Source organism: Notamacropus eugenii, chromosome 3 (assembly GCF_028372415.1).
Source record: "Notamacropus eugenii isolate mMacEug1 chromosome 3, mMacEug1.pri_v2, whole genome shotgun sequence".
Lineage (NCBI taxonomy): Eukaryota > Metazoa > Chordata > Mammalia > Diprotodontia > Macropodidae > Notamacropus > Notamacropus eugenii.
Genome location: NC_092874.1, coordinates 59,874,942 through 59,897,068, shown reverse-complemented (window position 1 = coordinate 59,897,068; position 22,127 = coordinate 59,874,942). Strand labels below are relative to the sequence as shown.

At 34.6% G+C, this 22,127-nt stretch overlaps 1 protein-coding gene across 4 annotated transcripts in view; it reads right to left on the bottom strand.

The window, feature by feature from the left end:
* MALRD1 (MAM and LDL receptor class A domain containing 1) overlaps positions 1–22,127 on the bottom strand; it is a 1,140,778-nt gene that overhangs the window by 485,102 nt on the left and 633,549 nt on the right. For all 4 annotated transcript variants that reach the window (XR_011976660.1, XM_072651641.1, XM_072651639.1 and 1 more), the window contains 2 exons: positions 19,449–19,696; positions 13,609–13,900 (listed from right to left, as the gene is read on the bottom strand). Coding sequence is in view for 3 of the 4 variants with exons in the window: in XM_072651641.1 (XP_072507742.1) it covers positions 13,609–13,900; positions 19,449–19,696 (540 nt within the window). In the remaining variant the exon portion in view is untranslated. The remainder of the gene's footprint in view (positions 1–13,608; positions 13,901–19,448; positions 19,697–22,127) is intronic.

Genomic DNA, 22,127 nt, shown 5'->3' with positions numbered 1-22,127 from the left:
CAAGTTCTTTAGGCAAAGTTTAGGAATGCAGACAAAGAGAGATAAGAATTGTGAACCAGGGCAGACAAAATCTCTTATACAAATGGTAGGATGATCCTAGCTCACTTTGAAAGTAGCTTTTTCCTCTAAAGTTTGAGAGAAAGATCTGAGAAGTGATGTCCATTACTTCAAAGAGTCATCCAATAAAAATGGAAAACCTTCACTTTCAGAATTCCTATTCCTTGTGTTTTACTCCATAATTCTTTCTCCTTGTTTTTTTTTTTACATTCAGTCTTTGCCTAAATGGAACAACTAGATCTTCTTGTTTTCTGTGTGCCCTACTGCTTATGATCCATACATGAACACAAAAGCACAGGTTTGAGCAGTGAATGCATTTTTATAAAGTGGAAAAATAATATTTATTACTCTTTGCATATTGAGTCCTTAAAAATCTAATTATGAATACACATATGACCAGGACATTGCCATTCACAGGATAGTTGCTTCTCATTCCCAAGCAGGCAGGCAAATAAATTTTTTACGAATACTGTGATTAGAGTACAACCACAAAGCCTATCAGGTCATTTTCTGTGGGATTCATACAGTCAGGTAATCCTACCTGCACCCTGATTATTTATTCATTTTTTGAATTCCTATTGACCCTCCCAGTCACATTTTCAAAGGCAAGGGCAGAAGGAATTGGGTCAAAACTTGAATCTGAATAGACGAAGATAGTAATTGCAAGTACATGATGGGTTGTTGTAATTATAAGTGTCTGATTAACCTATAGTCTCAATTCTAGGTCCATAGGCAAATGTACTTCTATAGATATCGTAGGGCATATGCAATTCAGCAGGCTAACCCAGGCTTTTGGAATTTGAACACTCGCGATGATCCCTGTCATCTTCCCATCATCAAATTCTAAAAACCATGGCACTATACAAAAATCATCTCATCTTAACTTCATAACAATCTTGGGGAGGGAATGTTATTATGATTCCCATTTTGTAAATAAGGAAATTTAGCTAGACAGAGATTAAATGAGTTGTTCAGGATTCCATAACTAGTAAGTGTCTGAGGCAGATCTGAACTCAGGTCTTTCTAACTGAACACTTTCATGACTCTGTTCACGGTCACTTCATTGCCTAGTTGTAGTTCTCCTATAAGTCTCTGCTCTATTTGTTTATTGATAAATCTTGACATTTCTACTGTCACTATATTTTTCCTATACATTACTTTCTTTCCACTCACATAGCCATCATCTTCTTCATGGACTTCATCACCTCTTACCTATAGTATTGCAATAGCCTTCTACATGGATTTCCTGCCTCTAGTCTCTCCCAATCAAATTCATTCTTTAGTCAGCTGCAAAGTGATTTTCCAAAAACATGAGTCTAACCATGTCATACATATCCCAAATCCATTGCTATCTATTATCACCATGATCAAATATAAATTCTTCAGTTTGAGATTGGAAATTCTTTATAGCTTGGTCTTTTCCTGTCTTTCCACACATTCTAGAATCCAATTACACTGAATTCTATACTTGGTATTCCATCTTGTATCTCACTGCCTCCAACCCAACTGCTCCCTATGACTAGAAAACTCTCCCTCAACATCAGTTTTTCCACCTTCCAGCAGATGAAAGAGAAAATCACCAAGTAAGATTGTACAGAGGGAACAGAGAAAGATGCCCAGGCAATGCCTCAGGGGACAATAAAGTTTGGTAGTAACAGGGAGAAGAAATAACTAAAAGGAAGAGGGAGTTCAAGTAAAGGCTTTTTATTCTTAAGGGAGAGAAAACCTGGACATATTTATAGCCAATAGAGGAAGATATAAAAGAAAGGAGTTTGAAGATGAAAGAGAAGGGTAATATTCTAGAGAGCAATCTCCTAGAAAATATAGGGATATGGAGATGTGGAAAAAAAGAATAATGGATGAGATCCAGGGAAAGAGTAGTGCTCAACCTTGACAAAGAGAAGTCTTTTCACAGAGGCTAAAGAGGAAGAATGTGGGCTTTGAAGAATGCAGTAGGGGAGTGGTGAGTGAGCTCATGACTGGAAGTATCAATTTTCTCAGTAAAAAAAGAAGTGATATAATCTGAAAGAGGAAGCTGGGGAAGTACAAGATACTGGAAGATTAAGCTTTAAACAACCACCTAATGGAGTGAGATAAAGAGTCAATCATAAAGAAAAAGAATAAAGGGATTTTCATGCAACAATGATGACCAAATGAGATTAGAGAACATTAATCTGAAATGGTTTTAATCATTAAGTACTGTGACTTCCTCCCATGCTTTCGTATGATGAGAGTAAGGATAGAGAAGACAGATGGCAAGTGACTCAGGGTTGATGGTTGTCATTGTGGATGGAATTAGGATAAAGAGACAAGGGAGCCGATGATAGAGAACCACACGTCATTGAAATGGTTACTTGTAAGATCAAGATTATAAAGACAGGAAATTCGGGTTAGTGTAGGTATGATGACTTGAAGAACAGAAAGGGACAGAGAAATTGGAGGCCATGGTGAAGATGGAAGGATAGGAAATTATCATCAGAGAAGCTACTTGCAGAGATAAAGGTTACCGAAGTGCCACAGGTTTAGGTTATTGTTAGATCTAAGAACTTAACATCCTTTTGGGCTCTGGATATTGAATAATGATGGAGGGTATGGGAGATGATGAAACTGGGGAAGTAAGGGTCCAGCATTTTTGAAGGAATAGAAAAATGCATGTTGCATTCTCCAAGTATGGGCATCTCCAATGTCTGTCTAAGACATTCAACTCTTCAAGAGAAAAGAGTAACTTAGAGAATGTAACATTATACCAAGAAGGATATTGCCAGGAGAATATACATATATATATATGGAGAGAGAGAGAGAGAGAGAGAGAGAGAGAGAGAGAGAGAGAGAGAGAGAGAGAGAGAGAGAGGGAATGAACCTGAGGTGAGATTACAGACTAATAAAAGTAGAGGGAGATTTTTGAAGAATGAGGAGTGTAAAGTATGCTAACCTCCTTAACTAATGTCAGGAGGAAATGAAAGGGGAAAAAGCCACAATGCCTGGACTATCCAGGGGTTCAATGTCTTCTAAAGAAAGTCTGAATTTGTTGAAAATGAGAAAAAAAGATGGAATGAATGTGAGATGAAGAGATCTAGGATGAAGGGGAGCATTTGGTTTGATTGGTACTTTTAAATTTTTATTTTCAGTTCCCAATTCTCTCCTTCCTTTCAATCCCTCCCCCAGATCAAGAAGGCAAGTAATATGATATCCATTATACATGGAAAATCATATAAAACATTTCTATAATAATATATGGTAGTCATATTACCAAATATAAAATATAATAGTCATATTACCAACAAAAGACAAGAAAAATAAAGTAGAAGAAAATATGCTTCAGTCTACACTCAGAGTTGTTCAGTTCCTTCTCTGGAGGGAGAAAGTAATTTCATCATAAGTCCTTTGGAATTGTTGTGGACCATTGTATTGATCAGAGTAGCTAATATTTCACCGTTGATTATCATTGCTGTAATTGTTCTGGTTTTGCTCATATCACCTTGCATCAGTTCTTAGAAGTCTTCCCAAACTTTTCTAAAACCATACCCTTCATCATTTTAGTACTCGAACATACCTATGTACCATAAGTCTTTCAGCCATTCCCCAATTGCTGGGTATTCCCTCAATTTCTAATTCTTTAGCACCACAAAAGGAACTGATATAAGTATTTTGTACATATAGGTCCTTTCCCTTTTAAAAAAAAATTCTCTTCAGGATACAAATCTAATAGTGGTTTCTTTGGGGCAAAGGATACACACAGTTTTATAGTCCTTTTGGCATAGCTCCAAATTGTTCTCTAGAATGTCTGGACCAGGTGAAATGGAGTTTGTTAACAATAGGCCAGTGAGATAAATGTGAAGCATACAAAGTAAAACCTCTACCAGGTGATACACAGTGAGATTGGCAGAACTAGATGTGATTACACACTGACAGTAGGTGGGCAAGAGAAAAAGAAGGAAGATGGAAAAAATAAATGAAAAAATAAAATAAAGTGAAATGGGAATTTAGAGGTAGACCTTAAAGGAGACATGGAACAAAACATTAACTTTGCTTATATATTTCCTAATAATTGATTTGATTCTTCTTTAGTCAAGGCTAAAGTTTTCTTAGTTCCTAGCAAAATGCCAGGAACATTATAGGTGATTAATGAATGTTGGTTGATTAGCTTATAAATCTACTATTTTTCTTTAAATAGGTGATTTGAAAAAAAAATTCTACCCACTTTGTCTGACTTCATTTTATCATAGAAGCCCTTCTTCTTTGGAAGGAGTACACTCTAAATTTAATAATAAAAATCCATGCCTTAGGGGGATCCAATATGCAGAAATTCAATTTACAAGCTTTTTGTTTTTTTCAATATATTGCATTTTATGCAGTAGTATAAGTTTATATGAAACTGAAATCTCCATACTACTTCTTTTGCTTAAACCTAATGGCTTGTTTGCTTAGAAAAGATACTGAAAGGGGGGTATGCAAAAGATGCCCTTAGATTATTTTATATGCTCCCCAAGTTAGAGTATTAGATTTATTCTGTGCATTTCCAGAAGACAGAACTAAAATCAATGAGTGTAAATTATACAAGTAGATTTGACTTTAATATCAGAACAGTTTTTAACCAGTTAGAACTGCCTAAAGATGGACTAAACGGCCTTGAGAGATTGAAAAACTCTGTCATGAGAGTTTGTTTGTTTAATATTAAATGATCAGCTGTCAGTGCTTTTGAAAACGGATTAATGTTTTGGGTAAAGGTTGAATTAAATGACCATCAGGAGGCAATTCCAACTCTAGAATTCTGTGATTCTATGAAGATTAAGTTGTAATGCATACTCATGGTGAACATATAAAAAAGCAATCTGAGAAATTGAAAAATTAAACATCTAATTCTCAAAACATGTTTCTTCCTTCTCAGATTACTTCTGTTGCAGCAGGAGATGCATCATGGGTTGGAATGTCAGAAACTCAGTCAAAATAACAGGACTCAGATGTCTTGATTCCAGGCATTTTCCCCACAGAATGAAAAACATGGTTTATATTGAAATAATCCCCAATTATAGAAAGTATATTTTCCTGTAAACAATGTTTTAAGTCCAAAACTAGAACATTTGTAACTAATGTTTCACCACAATTACATAATTGTAGGAAAGCCAAATCCCATTTTCAAATGAGCTCCAACTTCCACATTTTTTTCAGTTCATCGTAACATAAATGATATCTGGTCACTAATAATCTTTCCCTCTGCCTTGTCACTCTTACTCTGAGAAACATGGCTTCTGTTGTTTTAAGTAATACTCAACCATTCAAATTATTGTTTTGAAAAAGAGCTACCTATTGTTTAAGAAAGCTTTCAACATATTGCATATCACTTAAATTTAATGGAATCTAAGGATTACTTTCTCTTTTATCCAGATAGTCATTTGGACTAGAATACTATGTATTCATCTAATCTTCATTATGATTAGTCAAAGTAGTAGCTAATGATTACTTTTGTATTGTTAACATCGATGGTAATTTAAATAAGATTACAAATATCGAAGATGCTTCATCAGGTAGCAGAGCATATTCATGCTGGGGATTAAAAAATACAATGAGAAGAATTGAAATCCAGCATCTTGTTCCCCATACATTTCCATTGTTTTCCCAGATTGTTTCTGGTGCAGCAGGAGACACAATCATGGGCTAGGAAGCCATAAATATGCAGATAAATAAAATTAAATTGATAAATCATTTTTGAAAAACTTAGGACAATACCTTTTTTTTCTTTGGGAATGCAATAATTCCAGAGACTAAGTGCACTCACAACAATATAAACAAGAATTTGCAATTTGAAGGAATAAATTATGTACAGAGAAATACAATAATGCCTCATTTAGCAGCCATCTTTTGGGGGAATTTGAAAATAGAAATTAATCCATTGTTTATTTTGCTTTTTTCTGGCCACAGAAGAAGATATACCAAGGCAAGGAAGGAGTTAAAATCTGCATGAATGGAGGGACTGCCCACCTCAATGAAATCATGGTTTCAGTTTCCTCATTTATAAAATGGAGATGATAAACACAGAATCGCATAAGATCTTGAGAATCAAAGGGGAAAATGTATATAAAACATGTTGTAAACTTTATGGTGTTGTATAAATGTCAGCTCTTATTAGATATAGTCAAAAGTATTTTCAGTATATTAATATCAACTTAATTACATATGCATTTATTAAAATTAAGTGCATGTAGCATTTTTCCATAATGATTTCGATTTGTAGCATATAGGTGATCCAATTCACTTGTCACTTCAGTTTTCAGAATCATTCCTGTTAACATAAATAGACATTTATTTATATTTTGATCATCCATTCATAACCTTAACTATTACCTAATATGGAGGAAGATCTTCTTTTAATGCTTCTTGGATTAATTCTTTCTTGTTTATTCATCCTGCTGAGACTTTGTCATATACTCACTCCCTACAAGTGGGTTCTTTTTATTACATGATAAAATCCAAATTTCTTAATCTGGCAGTTGAGACCCTTAGAAGTGTCTGTTCAATGTTTTCTGTACATGCCTTATCCCTTATATAGTCCTCTGTATTTTTCTCTGTATTCTATTTCTGTGTTTTTGCTATTGTTTTTCTGCCCACCTGCCATGCCCTTTTCTTATTCTTCTCTGCTTACCTAAATCCTATCAATACTTTATGACAGTTCAAATTCCATCTCTTCTAATAAGTCTTTTTTATATCCCAGCATGAAGTAATCTCTCCTTCTTCTAAATCTTTTTTTCTTTGCAACTCATTTAATAAGACCTTGTAGCTACTATTTTTATCACACATTGCTATTAAATTTATTGTTATAGTTTTCATTACATGGATCTCTATTAATCTTTCAATCCATATCTTTGCTGGATTTGGATTGACTGTTCCCCTTGCTGGTAATATACTTCAATTTCATCTCTTTTCATAAAATCACTCTTTCTTCAAGGTGAAGCTCATACAAAGCCTCATATGTAAATCTTTTCCTGATCCCCTCAGCCACTAGTGCCCTCCCTCCCAAAATACCATGTATTCGATTACTTCGTATTTATTTTCATTTACTTTTATTCTGTATATACTTTTATATGTATCTGTTTCCCACATTAGAGTATAAGCTTCTTGCAAGCAGGGATTATTTCAAAGTTTCCTCTTGTATTTCCAATGCCTAGCATATAGTCAGAATTTAACAAAAGGCTTGTTGATTATTATTTCATTGGGATTAGAATCTGTATTTTGGATATGTCCTCCACTAAAGTAAATTGACAACTCCTCCATAACTTTTCCTTAAGAGAGTTATCTGGGACAAGAGGAATTTAAATGACTTCTGAATAGTTACAAAATAAATCAACAAGCACTTATTAATCATCTACATGACATATACTGGGCTAGACATTAGAAGAGTGCTGATTAGACAGGATTTATCCCAGGTCTCCCTAAATCCAACCCCTCCCCTCCTACACTATGCTACTGTGACTCTCCAAATATCATTATTTCTCAGATGCTTAGCTCTCTGAGGATAATGACAAGGTCTCATCCTTACCATACTCTACAGATGCATAGAAAGTCTTTTGGATACAGGAGCTTAGAAATTGCTTCTTGTTGATTTGTTTAAAGAACTCCAAAAATATCTTTGCTCCAACTTTTAATGTAATAAGATAATTTTTCATAAAATCCAATTTAATTTTAAGAAATTACTGACATTTAAAGGTAATTTAACATTCACAAAAATTATAGGCATTATCTCATTTGAGAACAACCCTATGAATTAGTTAGTTTCCTTTATTTGACCAATGAGGAAACTGAGATTCTGTCAGTTTATAGAACTTGCCCAAGGTCATACAGCTAAGAGGATGTAGGCAGAATCTGAACTCAGCTTGCTCCTGCCTACAGAACCAAGACTAAGTCCACCCACCTCTGTCTCTATTAAAAGAAAAACAAATCTTAGTGTATATGAGGATGCTCTATAACATAAATTGACTGATCAAGGCACAGGATAGCTACCACCTAAGTAACCCTTATTATAATACTTAGGGACCATGAAAAGGATTAATCATCTAAGGAACTGTGGCTAAGGACTTTCTGGTGCAAAAGACTATTATCATATTTGAGGATTTTTTGTTTTTATTTGGGGCTTTTTTAAGCCAGGAATTTATATATTGTCTGATACATTTCAAAGTGTAACATCTTATTTATTCAAAATAGAACAGTAGAAGCTGCCAAAGTTAAAGCAGGTTCATTGACTATCAAATGAGAAAATATTCTCTAGGAATCTTCCCTTGGTGTAATTTAAGCAAACATTTTTAAATGAAAGGAGAAAGAATAATCTGCTCCTCTGGTACTGACTTTTGCTCAAAGAAAACCTACTGGTTTATTCTTTATTCAAAGGTATTTTGTTTCTACTAGGATATATGAATGTATGAATGAACAGATGGAAGGAAGGAAAAGAGAAAGGGAAAGAAAAGAGACAGAAAGAAAAGATGGAAAATCAAGAGAAAGAAGTGAATGAAAGGAGGGAGGAAAGAAGAGAGAACATTTATTAAACACTTACTATGTGTCAAGCACTGTGTTAAGTCCTGGAGATACAAAGAAAAAAGATGATTTAGCCCCTGTTCTCAAGAATATCACACCCTAAAATTGGAAATACTACAGATAAAATAAAGTTTTTCTGAAAGGTAGATGAAAAGTTCTCGAAGTCCTAATGGTTGAATGCATAGCAACAGCAATGATTACTTAATACTGAAGACTTGTGCATCTCATGACCTTCTTATCACCAACATTCATTTCCATTTATCTAAACACAATAAAATTTTACGGATGCACCCTCCTAGCAAATATTCTCATTTAATAGACTATATCACTGCAAGAAGAAGAGACAGGCAGGATGTGAGAGTGATGGAAGGGATGTGTGGCACAGAGTGCTGGACTTATCATAGGCTTATCCTCTCCAAACTAAACATTCTCATTCAACAAAAGTGGTGGCCTCAAAGCAAGATGACTGCCAGAAGACTTAATGTCAACAGATTAGAGTAATTCTACAAGTGTGGATAGTTTGTAGCTGACTTGGAGAAACAGCTGAGCCAATACATGGTTGACAACAGTGGAACAGAAAAGTAGTGGGCAGCTTTCAGAACTCTGATACAGAGCACTGAATTTACTCATCCAAACCATTACAAACACCAATGTTGGTTTGACAACAATGATGGGGAACTCAGAAGTTACTCAATGAAAAACAAGAACTCCTCCATCACTTAGAAGCCAGCATTTAATCATCAAGTAAAGTACACGTAAAACTTAGAGAGATGCAGGATTCTTGGGTCAGTAAGAAGGCAGACGAAACTCAGTTTTACAATGATAACAATAATTCAAAGGGCTTTTATGATTCCCTGAAGGCTAATTATGGGTTAAAGACCCTAGGGTATAACTCAATTACTTGGTGCTGATGAAGTCACATTGATTAGTGACAAAGAAATGATCCTATGGAGATGGGATGAACATTTCTACAACATTCTCAATGGGCCATCATCAATCAATGCTAAAGCTTTTGATTATATCTCCAGTTGAAGTCAATCTCTCTCTTAGCCAAATTTCCAACTAAAGAAGAGGTTTGGAATGCCATTATGTTCCTCTTGTGTGGCAATGTGTCTGGTACTCATTCTTTTCCAGCTGAGATTTTCAAAGCAAAGGGTGCATTGCTTACACAAAAACTGACTGAAAATTTTTCAGATTATATGGCAAGAGGAAGTTATCCCCCAGGAGTTCAATGATGCCTGCATTCTCCATCTCTGAAAAGGAAATAGGTTGTCCTGTTACAATAGGGGGCTCTCTTTCTTTCTCTTAGTCATTGCTGGTAAGATTCTTGCCAGAGTCCTTAATAAGCTGATCCTTCATCTGGAAGACAGTCATGGACCTGAGAGCCAGTATGACTTCAGAAAGCCCTGAGGAATTGATGATATGGTGTTTGCTACCCAACAACTCCAGGAGAAATGCCAGGGGCAAAACCATCCATACATGGAACCATTGGTTACAACAATTGGAGAAATTTTGAATTTCTCAAGGTAAATGAACTTACCTGAGAAGTATATTTTCCAGGGATGTGCACATAGAAGATGAGGGTGATACATTGCCAGAGCTAGTTCAGTGTTCAGGAAAGTGTGGGGGAGAAGAGGTATGAGGCTGCCTACCAAATGGATCAGCTACAAAGCTAATGTACTAACCTAATTGTTGTATGCCTATGAAACCCGGAGAGTATACCTGCACCATCCCAAGAAACTGAATCACTTCCATTTGAATTGTCTCAGGAAGATTCTGAAGACCAACTGGCAAGATAGGTTACTGGATACTGAGGTCCTTTCATGAGCTGAACTGCCAAACATTCAATCTCTACTGCAGAGAGTGATTCTGATGGGCTGGTCACATTGTTTGAATATCATACCTTTGTCTAAAGTACTGTTTTATGGAGCTCTTCAAGACAAGTGCTCATATGGAGGTCAGAAGAAACAATATAAGAACAGTGTCAAGGACACACTGAAATACTTTGGAGATGTGGTAGAGAATAGCACAGGATTACCCAATTTGGCCTGTTCTCCTCAAAGAAAGCACTGTACTCTATGACCAAAACAGAATTATAGTAGCTAAAAATCAATGTAAATTGCACAGATTTAGAGACATTTCCACTCTTCTAAGCTCCTATTTTCCTGGCCAGCCACAGTCAGACACACTGTACCCCAACATTGTAACGTTGTTTTGTTCCTCTTCAAACCTAAAAGACAACTGACTAGAGTAGATTTGAAGACCTAGGGATCCTTAAACTATATCAGTAAGTCAAATGACAATGAGAAGAGTATGGAGGACATAGAAGAGGATCAAGTGATGAGCCCCAGTGCTCCTTCAGCTTCCTGGAAGAAATAAATTTGTTGACTCCTATTGAATTCACATCATATAGTAGTCAAGCATCCCACATGTATTCTTAACAGTCCAGGGCCAAAATGGCAAGGCTCTTCCCAAGGTGGAAGATGCCCCCATTTCCCACTTTCTGAACTGGGTTCTGAGGCCTAGACAATCCACAAAAGTAATAAATATAATTTTTCTTTGTATTGACTGCCTATTTCTAAGGTAAAAATATTCACACTGAAATTTTACAATTAACTCTTGGGAACTTATTAGAACTGGGTTCTAATACACTCTTATATATGTAGCAATAGGAACAAAAATACTAGACAAAAAGTGAGCACAATTGAATACTGCTGCACTGTAGCAAATGAAGAACATGATGAATTCAGAGAAAAATTAAAAGATTTGTATGAACAGAGGGAATAGAGAAGAACCAGGAAAACAATACGCACAATAACTGTAACAATATAAATAATACCAAAATGTCCCTGAACTCATTAAATACAATGAAAAATTTTGGTTCTGCCAGGAAGACCAGATGAAACAGATCGTCTGCCTCTAAAATGAGTTATGGAAGACTACAGGTGCAGAGTATTGTATATACTATTAAATGAGATTCCTTTATTAGTTGGTTTTATTTAACTCTTCTTAATCATTACAAGGAAGATGTCAACAGGTCTATCAAAAAGTGATGTAAAATAGCATTGATACATTTTTTAAAGTTACAGCGTTCTCTGTATGTGAGCAAACTGAATATATTTCACAGGAGGTGAAAATTTGTGATAAATTACCCTGATGATTTAGTAAGGAATTGTTTGGGCATAGAATATAGAATAAACACTTTCACAAGCTTAAATATTTTAAGGATACATTCCTAAATTCAAGTTAGCTTTAATTTTTCTTTTTTGAAAAACACTAAGAAGTTAGATTTTTTATAATTTCATTTTAATTTTTTCCTCCTTTTTTCTTTTGTTTGTTTCTTTCTTTTTTTTTTAAAAGACTTGATCTCCCCATCTTGCCCAGGCTAGAGGTACAAGTGCTTCTTACAGGCCCAATACTATTAGTGATCATCACAGGAGTTTTTTACCTTTTCCATTTCTAATCATAGCTGAATTGCCCTTTCCATAAGAAACTTGGTGGCTTTCCTTCAGGCTCATCATTCTAATACCATACAAAAAAGATATCTGATTCAAATACCTCATCATAGTTCAGAACTCCTGAGCTCAAGAGATTTGCCAGTTTTAGCCTTGCTGGTAGCCAGATTAAAGTTATATGCCATCACACCTACTTCTCCTCTTTTTTCTAACAACTCTGAATTACACATATAAATTATTAGAAACATACTTTTTATTAGTAGTCAAAAGAGGGGAAAGAGATAATTACAAAGATGAAACAGAAGATTTTTATTATAATAAATAAAAAAGCTTTTGACACACACAAAAATTAATGCAGCTAGGATAAGAATGGAAGCCATCAAGTGGGAACAAATCTTTTTGTCAATTTTGTTGAATAAGAGTTTGATATCTGAGATCTATAAACAACTTACCAATCTCTCTCTCTCTCTCTCTCTCTCTCTCTCTCTCTCTCTCTCTCTGTCTGTCTGTCTGTCTGTCTGTCTCTCCCATTTGCTTACTCTTCACCCTTCCCTCTCTCAATGCCTCTTTCTCCAGATGCATGTATAAGATATATTTTATATTAATTAATTAATATTAATGCATTAATTTTGGGTGCAAAAGCTTCAAATATACATGATATCTATCCCCATAAGATAAGTGGCCAAAAGATATGAACAAACAAAACAAAATAAAAATTGCAAACTATTAGCAATCATATGAAAAAAATATTTCAAATGCCTAATACCAAAGGAAATGCAAATCAGAATAACCCCAAGGTTTTACATCACAGACAATAAAATGACAAAGATGATAAAATATGGCAATAGTTAATGCAGGGATCATGTAAAGATATTTCATTGTTGGTGAGGCTGCAAATTAGTACAAGCGTTTTGGAAAGCAATTTAAAATTGTTCTGATAAAATAACTAAAAATTCATACTTGTTGACTCAGAGATTTCACTGCTGACATATAGTCAAGGGGGGTCAGAAACAAGAAAGACTCTACAAACCTCAAACTATTTATAGCTGTGCCTTTTTGTGGTAGCAACAAATGGAAAACAAAATAAAAGTTCATTGTTTGGATAAAGGCTGAACAAAATGTGTTAGATAAATATAACTAAGAAATACAAATATGATGAATACAAAGAAGCATGGAAAGATGTAAAGTAATGCAAAATCAAAAAAATCAGGGCCAAATAATGTACACACTGACTACAACATAAATCAACCACACACACACACACACACACACACAAATGGAAAATAAATGTTATAAAATGACAACAAACAACCTTGCTCTTAATTTAATGAGAAAATATTTCACTCTATTCCTTTGAAAAAGGTCCAGAGGTATGGAACATTGCACATATTGGCTTTTTTTTTCAATACACTGATAAGTTTTACTAATATTCCTTTTCTTCCTCTTTTTTTTTCAAAAATAAATTCTCATAAAAATGGCACACAAGAAGGGATTAAATATGGAGAAATAACTGGTGGGAATTGCAGAGATGTTAAAAACATAATATATTAACAAAATGTGTTTTAAAACTTACCTGTCATTAGTGGTGTTAGAGGTTCCTTGGCAATGGAGTGATAGGATGGGAAGCAGCCCTTTGACAACTCAATATCATCAAGTGCAATATGTCCCCTGTGACCTTTCCCAACTCGACCTTCAAAGGTGACTTGGAAATCCTCCTCATTGTGCAGAATTAGTTCTTTCTTCTTCCAGTAATTGCCTTGTTCTCCAGTAAGATGGAGTAGAACGTTTGTCTTATTTGTGATTGATATCTGAGAAACAGTTAATGCTCCAATACCCTTTCCATACATGTGATAGTGGAAAGTTAGCTAAAAAAAAAAAGACATTTAATATGATTATATTCATTTTCCTCATCTTCAATAATTTCATATCATACGTATGCCATTTTATTTGTAATGCCTGGAAGCTAGTTGGGATATTTAACCATTCTTGCTCTTTTCAAATTCAGTTGCAAACACAGTTACCCACAGAAGAGCTAGGATTGCTCCAAACTCAATAGCTGTAATAAAAAATTAGTGAATGGAACCCCAAATATTCTAGCCCACCTGGTAGCACAGTAAACTTCCCTGACATAGTCTCTGAAAAATCAGATCATCTCTATTCCCTAATGAGTCCTCAGAACAAAATTTATTTCTACATATCATCTACATTGACCTTATCTGGTCACATATCTACATTCAATATTACATATTTATAATTTCTCAAAATGAGGTAAAAATGACTTGTCTAAGGGGACAGAGGTGGGAAATGATAGAGCAAGAATGAATACCCTTGTCTTCTGGGTACAACTGGAAACTGCACAACAACATGAACATCAGAGGGTGTCCATAAATAACCGTGACCAGCTTTGGAACTGATCATATGCCTTGAAGGTTATTGGGGCAGAGAACCAACCATTTGGCTATAATTTCTAATCAGTCCTGTACTGAGTGAAATGTAGAGCCTAGTCATGGTGAGAACTTGTGATGGTTTTGCCTTTGGTTACCTAAATGGCACAATGGGAAAAAAAAAATTTTGATTTTGGCAGTCAGCTTAAGTTAGGTATATGATTGGTGTGTCATTATCCATTTTCCTATTCTCTTGTACCATTTCATCACACCCACATGCAAAAATAATCGAAGATTTTCCATAGATAATATCTCACTTTTCCTTTTCTGGATAATGGGAACATTCCTGCTGAGGGCAATGTAAGCTAATCACCAGGAAAACATGAGCACATGAAAAATATGCTCCAAATTTTACTCTTTCTGAGTTGTTCTTTCTCAGTGGAAATTTCAAGATGACTCAGTTCAAACTGTAAAAATGCTGCTTTGGGGTATTTTGCAAGGTCAAGCATAAAAGGTGTTTTTCTTTGGAATTGGCAGGTAACTGCTTACCTGATAAACATATTTTTTTATACATGAAAGAATCAATCATTACCAGCACTGACCTTTCACTTACTTCTCTGTATTCAATACATATTATAAATATTCATACAATGAGCTATTCATCATTAATTTTTCTATATTTCTTCAAGGCATGCTTTATTATTCTCATACAGATGCTTATAACAGCAGGGACTATGGTTCTGGGGATAGGAAAGAAAAGAGAGAGAAGTCCTACTTGGTTGTAAAAAGGTTCTTTAAAAATCATGGCATTATTGAACTAAAAATACTTTAAACAAATTTTTGAGGAAAAAGAGCATTTGAATAGTTACCAAATTAGAATTTTGTCTTTGTTTTATGATTACTTATATTAATGCCTATTCTGACTAATTTGCATGATTTTACCTGGTATTCATTGTACAACTTTTTTTTTAATTCTTTAGTGTTTTTTTAAAGGATTGGATGTTTAAGGGAGATAAAAAGAGTAACTTTGAGATTCTTATGTAACTATGAATAATTATATAATTATAAAAGAACTTTGAAATTCTTATATAATTTATATTCATTAAAATATTATAGGAAGGGAGGGAAAGAGGGAAGAAAAGACAGAGAAAAAAGACACAGAGAGAAAGAGAATATATCTCCAACACACTAAGGAAATAGAATAATAAAATAATCTTCATATTTTTATTCTCATTTCAGTAAGCCTGTGAGCTAAGTATTATTATCCTAGTTTTACAGATGAGGAAACTTAGTACCAGACAGGTTAAGTAACTTGCCCAGAGCACAGAGCAAGTAAATGTCAGTCAGGTTTAAATTCTCAACTTCTCCTGTCTTCAAGTCTGCTTCACTTTGCGTTACACCAAGCTGATTTCTAGATCAAATAGGATTTAAATGACAAAATACGTTAAATGAAATATCAAACAGCAGGAATGGGAGCTTCTTTGCTCTTGAAGTAATTATGATGAGAATAATTCCTCTACAAAGCAGATCAATCAAAAGAAGCCTTTGAAAAAAAACTAAAAGAAAAGTTTGTATACTCATATGTTAACAAAGATTAAACCAATGTTGCTCTATTTCCAGCTGTGTGACTTTTGCAAAGATATTAGTGTCTTAAATCTATATTGCTCAGAAGACTGAAACCTATTAATTTATTGTATAAATTGATGTAAAGTACATCTATCTAATTCATGGAAACTGCTCAGCATGTCTTCCTTAACAGAAGACACCTGCTTCTATGGTAGCCAAAAAAAATCTACTTACTATTAAGCATCAAAATTACTGGATAAAATGAAATGAATGCCAACATTTTCAGCCATTGAATTATCTTTTTCTTAATCTAGCGATCTGTGGATCTCATTTTGTTACAAAAATCCTCAACCTATCACTCACCATCTTCCTCAATCTGGTTCTTCCATAGTTCCACACTAATCCCATTCACACATTCCCTTTCTAGGATATTATTCATAGTTAATGTCCTTTCATGAGTTTGCCTCTTATACCTCTGTACTTTGGTACAAGTGGTCCCCAATGTGAGGAATGCACTCTCTTTTCAACTTTACCTTGTAGATACTCTAATTTCCTTCAAAGCACAACACACTTACCACCTCTCTCTATCTCTCAGTTAGATTTCTCTCTGTCTTGAAATTATTTAATTTAGTGTCTCTGTATTGAAGTCTTTAAGTTCATATTGCTTTAACATTAATGTAAGCTCATTGAAGACAGGCACTGTTACTTTTGTCTTTGTATCCCCAGGGCCTATCACTGTACCTGACACATGTTAGGCACTCAGTATTTGTTGAGTAGATTTGAATTCGTGAATGCTATCTTAACTCAAAATTCACAAGTCAGCACCAAAGGAACATATGATATGCATGTGTGCATATGCATGTATAGGTATGTGTGTAAGTATATATGGATGCAAAATGTATGCCTTCTTGATCTTCCAGCATTTCAGAAAACACCCCTCTACCAAATTAACTTCAATGAGTCAACTTGCACAAAGAGAATTGGCAAGAGCTCTGAATATATAGGCTTAAGAAAGCAGCCTGTAGCAAGAAGAGATTAAGTGATTTGCTCTGAGTTATACACAACATATATCAGAGGTAGGCCATGAAATCAGCTCTTCCTGGATCCAAAGTCAGTCCTCTATTTAGCAGATAACATTCCATGGTCCTGAGCCTGTCTTAACAAAAATGAATAAATAAATAAATTTCCCACACTCACTTCTTCAAAGTGCAAGAGTTATATATAAATTTTGATTGTTTTCTGCCTTTACAATAAGGTAAGAAAAAGTAATAAATCATATTCCAGGTATGTATTGTATACTTAGATACATATACATGCACGTGAGTATTATGTGCATATATCCATGTGTAGATAATGGATATAGAGATGGTTTAGATAGTTATACGTGATAGATATAGATAGATAAAGAGATGGAGGTAGATAGAATGCGGATAATATAAATACAAATAACAGAGAGAAGAGAGAGGAAAGAGAGAGAGAGAATAAAAGTTCTGAAACTACTATCCCAACCTTAACTCTACTATAGCAGAACATGTTCCCAGAACAAGGGTGATACATATTCCCCCAGGATTTTAGGGGAAATCCAGAAATATTTTTTGATTGATTTTTTTTTCAGTTATCAAGTACTTATTTTCTATCTCTCTGACTACCCTCCTCTACCAAAAAAGAAGATAAACCAAACTCATAATAAATACTAATAGTAAACCAAAACAAATTCCCATGTGTACGTTCAGTTCATCTTCTCTCTGTCAAGATCCAGGGAAACATTCCATCTAATGGTGGAGGCAACATAAAAGCAACTATATGAAAACAAGATTCATATAGATGTATGTTTGTGTGTCTACATGTACATATAAATACATATAAGTGTGTGTGTATAAAGAGAGAGGTGTATGTGTAAATAAATAGGATAAATTGGAGATAATAATGGAATAAAAACACATATATATCATAAATTTTAGAATGATGATTTTATAAATTTGAGTCATTGATTGAGTAGTTCTTTGTTGTATTTTCATATGGAGAAACTAGGTGTTCAGACACTAAAGGCTTCTTTTTATTATCAATACCATGACAATTTGAAAATTGTAAGCTAAACTGTTAGTATGGTGATCGTCACTACTTTCATTTCAGGACAAGGCTGTTAATTTTTCCATAGTTTGCTGTATCAAAATTGTGCCTAATCATTGTCAAATGACTTGGAATTCCTGGGGCTCCCTGAGCTCTGTGGATAGAATACTTTATTAATGAGTCTGGGATCTTGAACATCTTTACCAAAATGAGTTGTTTAAAAGATTTAAAGCTGGAAAAAAGAATTTTGGTTTGACGTATCCCTTTTTGGTTTCACTGAGTCAAGCATAGATCAATATAGTGAATTATCAACCAGAATTCAGTCAGAATCATCAGTTACCTATATGTTCTTCCTTTTCTGCATTTCACTTTCAGGAAAAATAGCAAACTACAAAGTTAATCATTGTAAGTGTGCTTAGTAAATGTGTTGATATCAGGCAATTGTTCAAACTGTGTACATAGTTTTCAGTGATTTTTATTTGTAACCAATCCAGATTGAGCTCAGATTCAGACATCTACAACTGTTCATACAAATAAAAACTCTGCAGTGAAAACTGCTGTTCAAAATGATGACCAGGAAGTATAATCCTCAGCCATAAAATAGCTTCATTCCATTCATAAAAAATTTCAAGAGGAAAAAAATTAGAAACAACATCATGTTCATTACACTAGATTTAATAAGGAAGAAAAAATGAACTAACACGTTTTTAGAAAGATTTTCAGCAATGCTTGTCAAACTTCTCAGCCCAACTTTTAAGAGCCTTCATAACCTGGATTCACACTCCCTATAAAGTCCTCATTCTCTATCCTACTTTACCTCAGTATGAAGTCTATTCTAGCAAGGCTGTTGTCCTCATTTGCTTAACAAATATTTCATGTTTACTCTTACCTCTGTTTCTTTATTTAGGCTATTTCCCAATCTCCAGAAACAGCTTCCTTCCTAATTATAACTAGTTAAGTCCTCTCCATCCTTCATGTTCTAATTCAAAATTCTCAATAATTTCTAAGGCTCCTTCTAGCTCTAAATGACACAACAAATCTCACTTCCTCCATGAAGTCACTCCCTACTAGTCCAGCCCTACTCTGACCTCATTACTATTTTTACCAGTTAATCAACTACTGCTTTCTGATGTCATGTATTTCTGCAACTGTATACATTTTGTATAGTACTTAGTTTGTGCCTCCCACACATCTTCTAACTATAGGACAGATCCCTATATTGCGTGCCCGTTTTTCCTCCACCCGCACCTTCTTCTTACTCAATAACGTTCCAAGATGAATACACTCCAGCCTTTCTTTGTTTCGGGAATGGAAATACACCTTCGGTCAATTTGCTGAATTTGACTGTATTGGTCAGCAAGTTTTCACTAAGTTTTTCTTTCCTTTTCCATACCTTGCAGTTTTTGCTCCTTCTGCTTATCACTGGGCTAGAAATGTGGGCTTCTTTCATCGGCTGCTGAGGAAATAAACTCTTTATAAAGATGTAATGACCAGATGGGTCTTGAAAGGTGTGATCAGCGACTGGCTCGGTGCCTGTAGTGGGGCTGATGCCAGCTTTTAAATTCCAGTCCAAGTCATCATTTTGATTCTGCTCCCAAAAACAAAGGTCAAATTCAAAATCACAGCGTCCAAAGGATGTGCCTAAAAAAAAAGAAGTCCATGGAAAGGTAGGAAAAGATGGGAAAAATAGATTGAATTAAGCTAATAATATTTTTTAAAAATGAAGTGATCTTTACACATTAGATAGAACCTACTATCTGAAGATGTTTTAAAACTGTAACTTTCTATAAATGGGAAACTGATCGTAAAATAGAGATTTTGATAAAAAAAAAAAAGGTGGGCAGATTCCATGGTTTAATTCAACTCATTATTTAATTACTTCATTTAGATACAAATTTTAATATCTTGCTAACCGAAACATATATATGAAATCAGCTTGTAAGAAGAAATGATATCAAAACTAAATTAGAAGAAAGGTTAAAGAAGATATGATATACAATTACAACTCCATTTTTGCCATTCAGAAAAGTTACTGACATAAAAAAAAAATGAAAAAAGAGGAAAGGAAAAAAGAACTATAACAAGGAAAAGTCATTGACACTATTGTACTTTTCTAAGGAAGTTTCAGTAATACAAATCAATTGCCACAACAAGTAAATACATCTAGAAGCCATCTTAGTCTCTATGCCTAGTGGAGAGATATATTACTCAATAGCCACAATGATTTGGAATGTGGGGTTGTTGTGTTTGTCCTTCATTCTCAAAGAGGACCATGACATCAAGATGATGACATGACTTGCAGTTGACTTTGATTTGAGTGAGGGAGGGCTGTGCAAGGTCACCAGCCTCACTTTTCTCCTCCAGGGCCATCTGGGTCCAGTGGTCTGAAATCCATCAGGACTACTGGAGATGGCCCGAGATGTAATGTGAGATTCTGGCCATTTTAGATTAAGGTCTTATCACATTCTCACTTTGAGTGAGACACATCCATTCAACGAATAGGCCTTTTTAAGTAGTTATTCAAGGGATGGACCCTTTTAATAAAAAAAAAAAAAAAATCAAACTGGGAGGGGAAGACCTGCAGGGTTCCTGGATAAAAGAGAAACAGTTACTCTTAGTATTTACTACTTGGTTACTATTTAGTATTTACGTTCACTTGGTGCTAGGTGGGTGGGGACTTATTGTTCAGTCTATGACCTGTTGTCCAGTCTATGAGCTCCAGAGTGAATTGAATTTAAGGCTTGGTCTTTGAGCAAGAAATCTAGTCAGTAAACCCAAAGGGAAAAAGGCAGCTTTTGGCCATGGAAGTGTACCTTCCCCTGGGTAGAACACCCCAGACAAGGAAGAAGAGGAAAGGACAGGAGAGGACAGGAATACGGAGAGAGGGACGTATATGCTCCTATAACTTGAATGAGGGGAGACTGTTTTTCTATTCCATGTGTATCCTTTTCCATGTACATCAGTGTGTAGCATACTGCTTGACTTAACAAAAAAAGTTTTTAAAATTCATTTTACAATATTGCAGAGGATGTGTTATGAAGACATAAAATGGAAATATTATATGAGTATTAGTATATCACTCCACTTTTACATCCATTAGCTCTCTCTCACCTATGACCGACCTATTCCCTTTGTTATCATAATTCCCTAGATATCTTTTATGTCAGTTCCTCCATGCATGTCATAAGTGGTAATATGTGGCTACTTATGGCTACCATACATCTCTCTATTGACCTTTGGGTCACTCTAAATTTTGATTCTTGGGAGACTGTGAAGTTCTGAGATTCATAACCATGCTAGATGAATACTGCTGTTAAAAAAGGTGGATTATTGCTTTTAAGTGAAGTTTTGTGCTGTTAAAACAATTATATAATTTCCCAAACACAATCTAGCCCACTCTTTTTTAATCTTTTAAATTATGGATCCAATTTATTGATCATGTGCAGTGTCTGTATTATATATATATATATATATATATATATATATATATATATATATATATATATATGTATACACACACACACACACACACACACACACACACATATACGAGTGCTGATAGACAACTGCTATGGACTGTCCATTCAATTGTGTCAAAATATAAACAGCTGACTTTCTTCATCTGTATGGTTTTTTCCAGGTGAACTGTAGTTCAAATTGTTTATTTGTTTAATGTTTGCAGATCTCAGTGAGGAGCATCTATACCAATCTAGAACCTGATACAATTAGGGCCATGTAATGAGCCAAATGTAAATGCCGTCTGAAAAACATCATCTGTTGGGAATTCTTATTCTTCTTCCCCTTAGACTTCAAGATAGATATCTTCTGAAGAGTGGTGAACAACACTGATGAGGAAACACTTCCCTATTTTAAGCATATTTTATATGTATGAATGTGCATATATATCATCAATGAATTATATGACTATAAACATGTGGTCTGGTGAAAAATTTCATTTGTGAAAGTCTATCTGTTACCCTTTCATATTTTCATTACAGGTGCCTTTAAGACATGCATAGATTCATCTTTCTTAGAAATATGTCACACTGAAGAGGGAGACAACAGGAGAAAG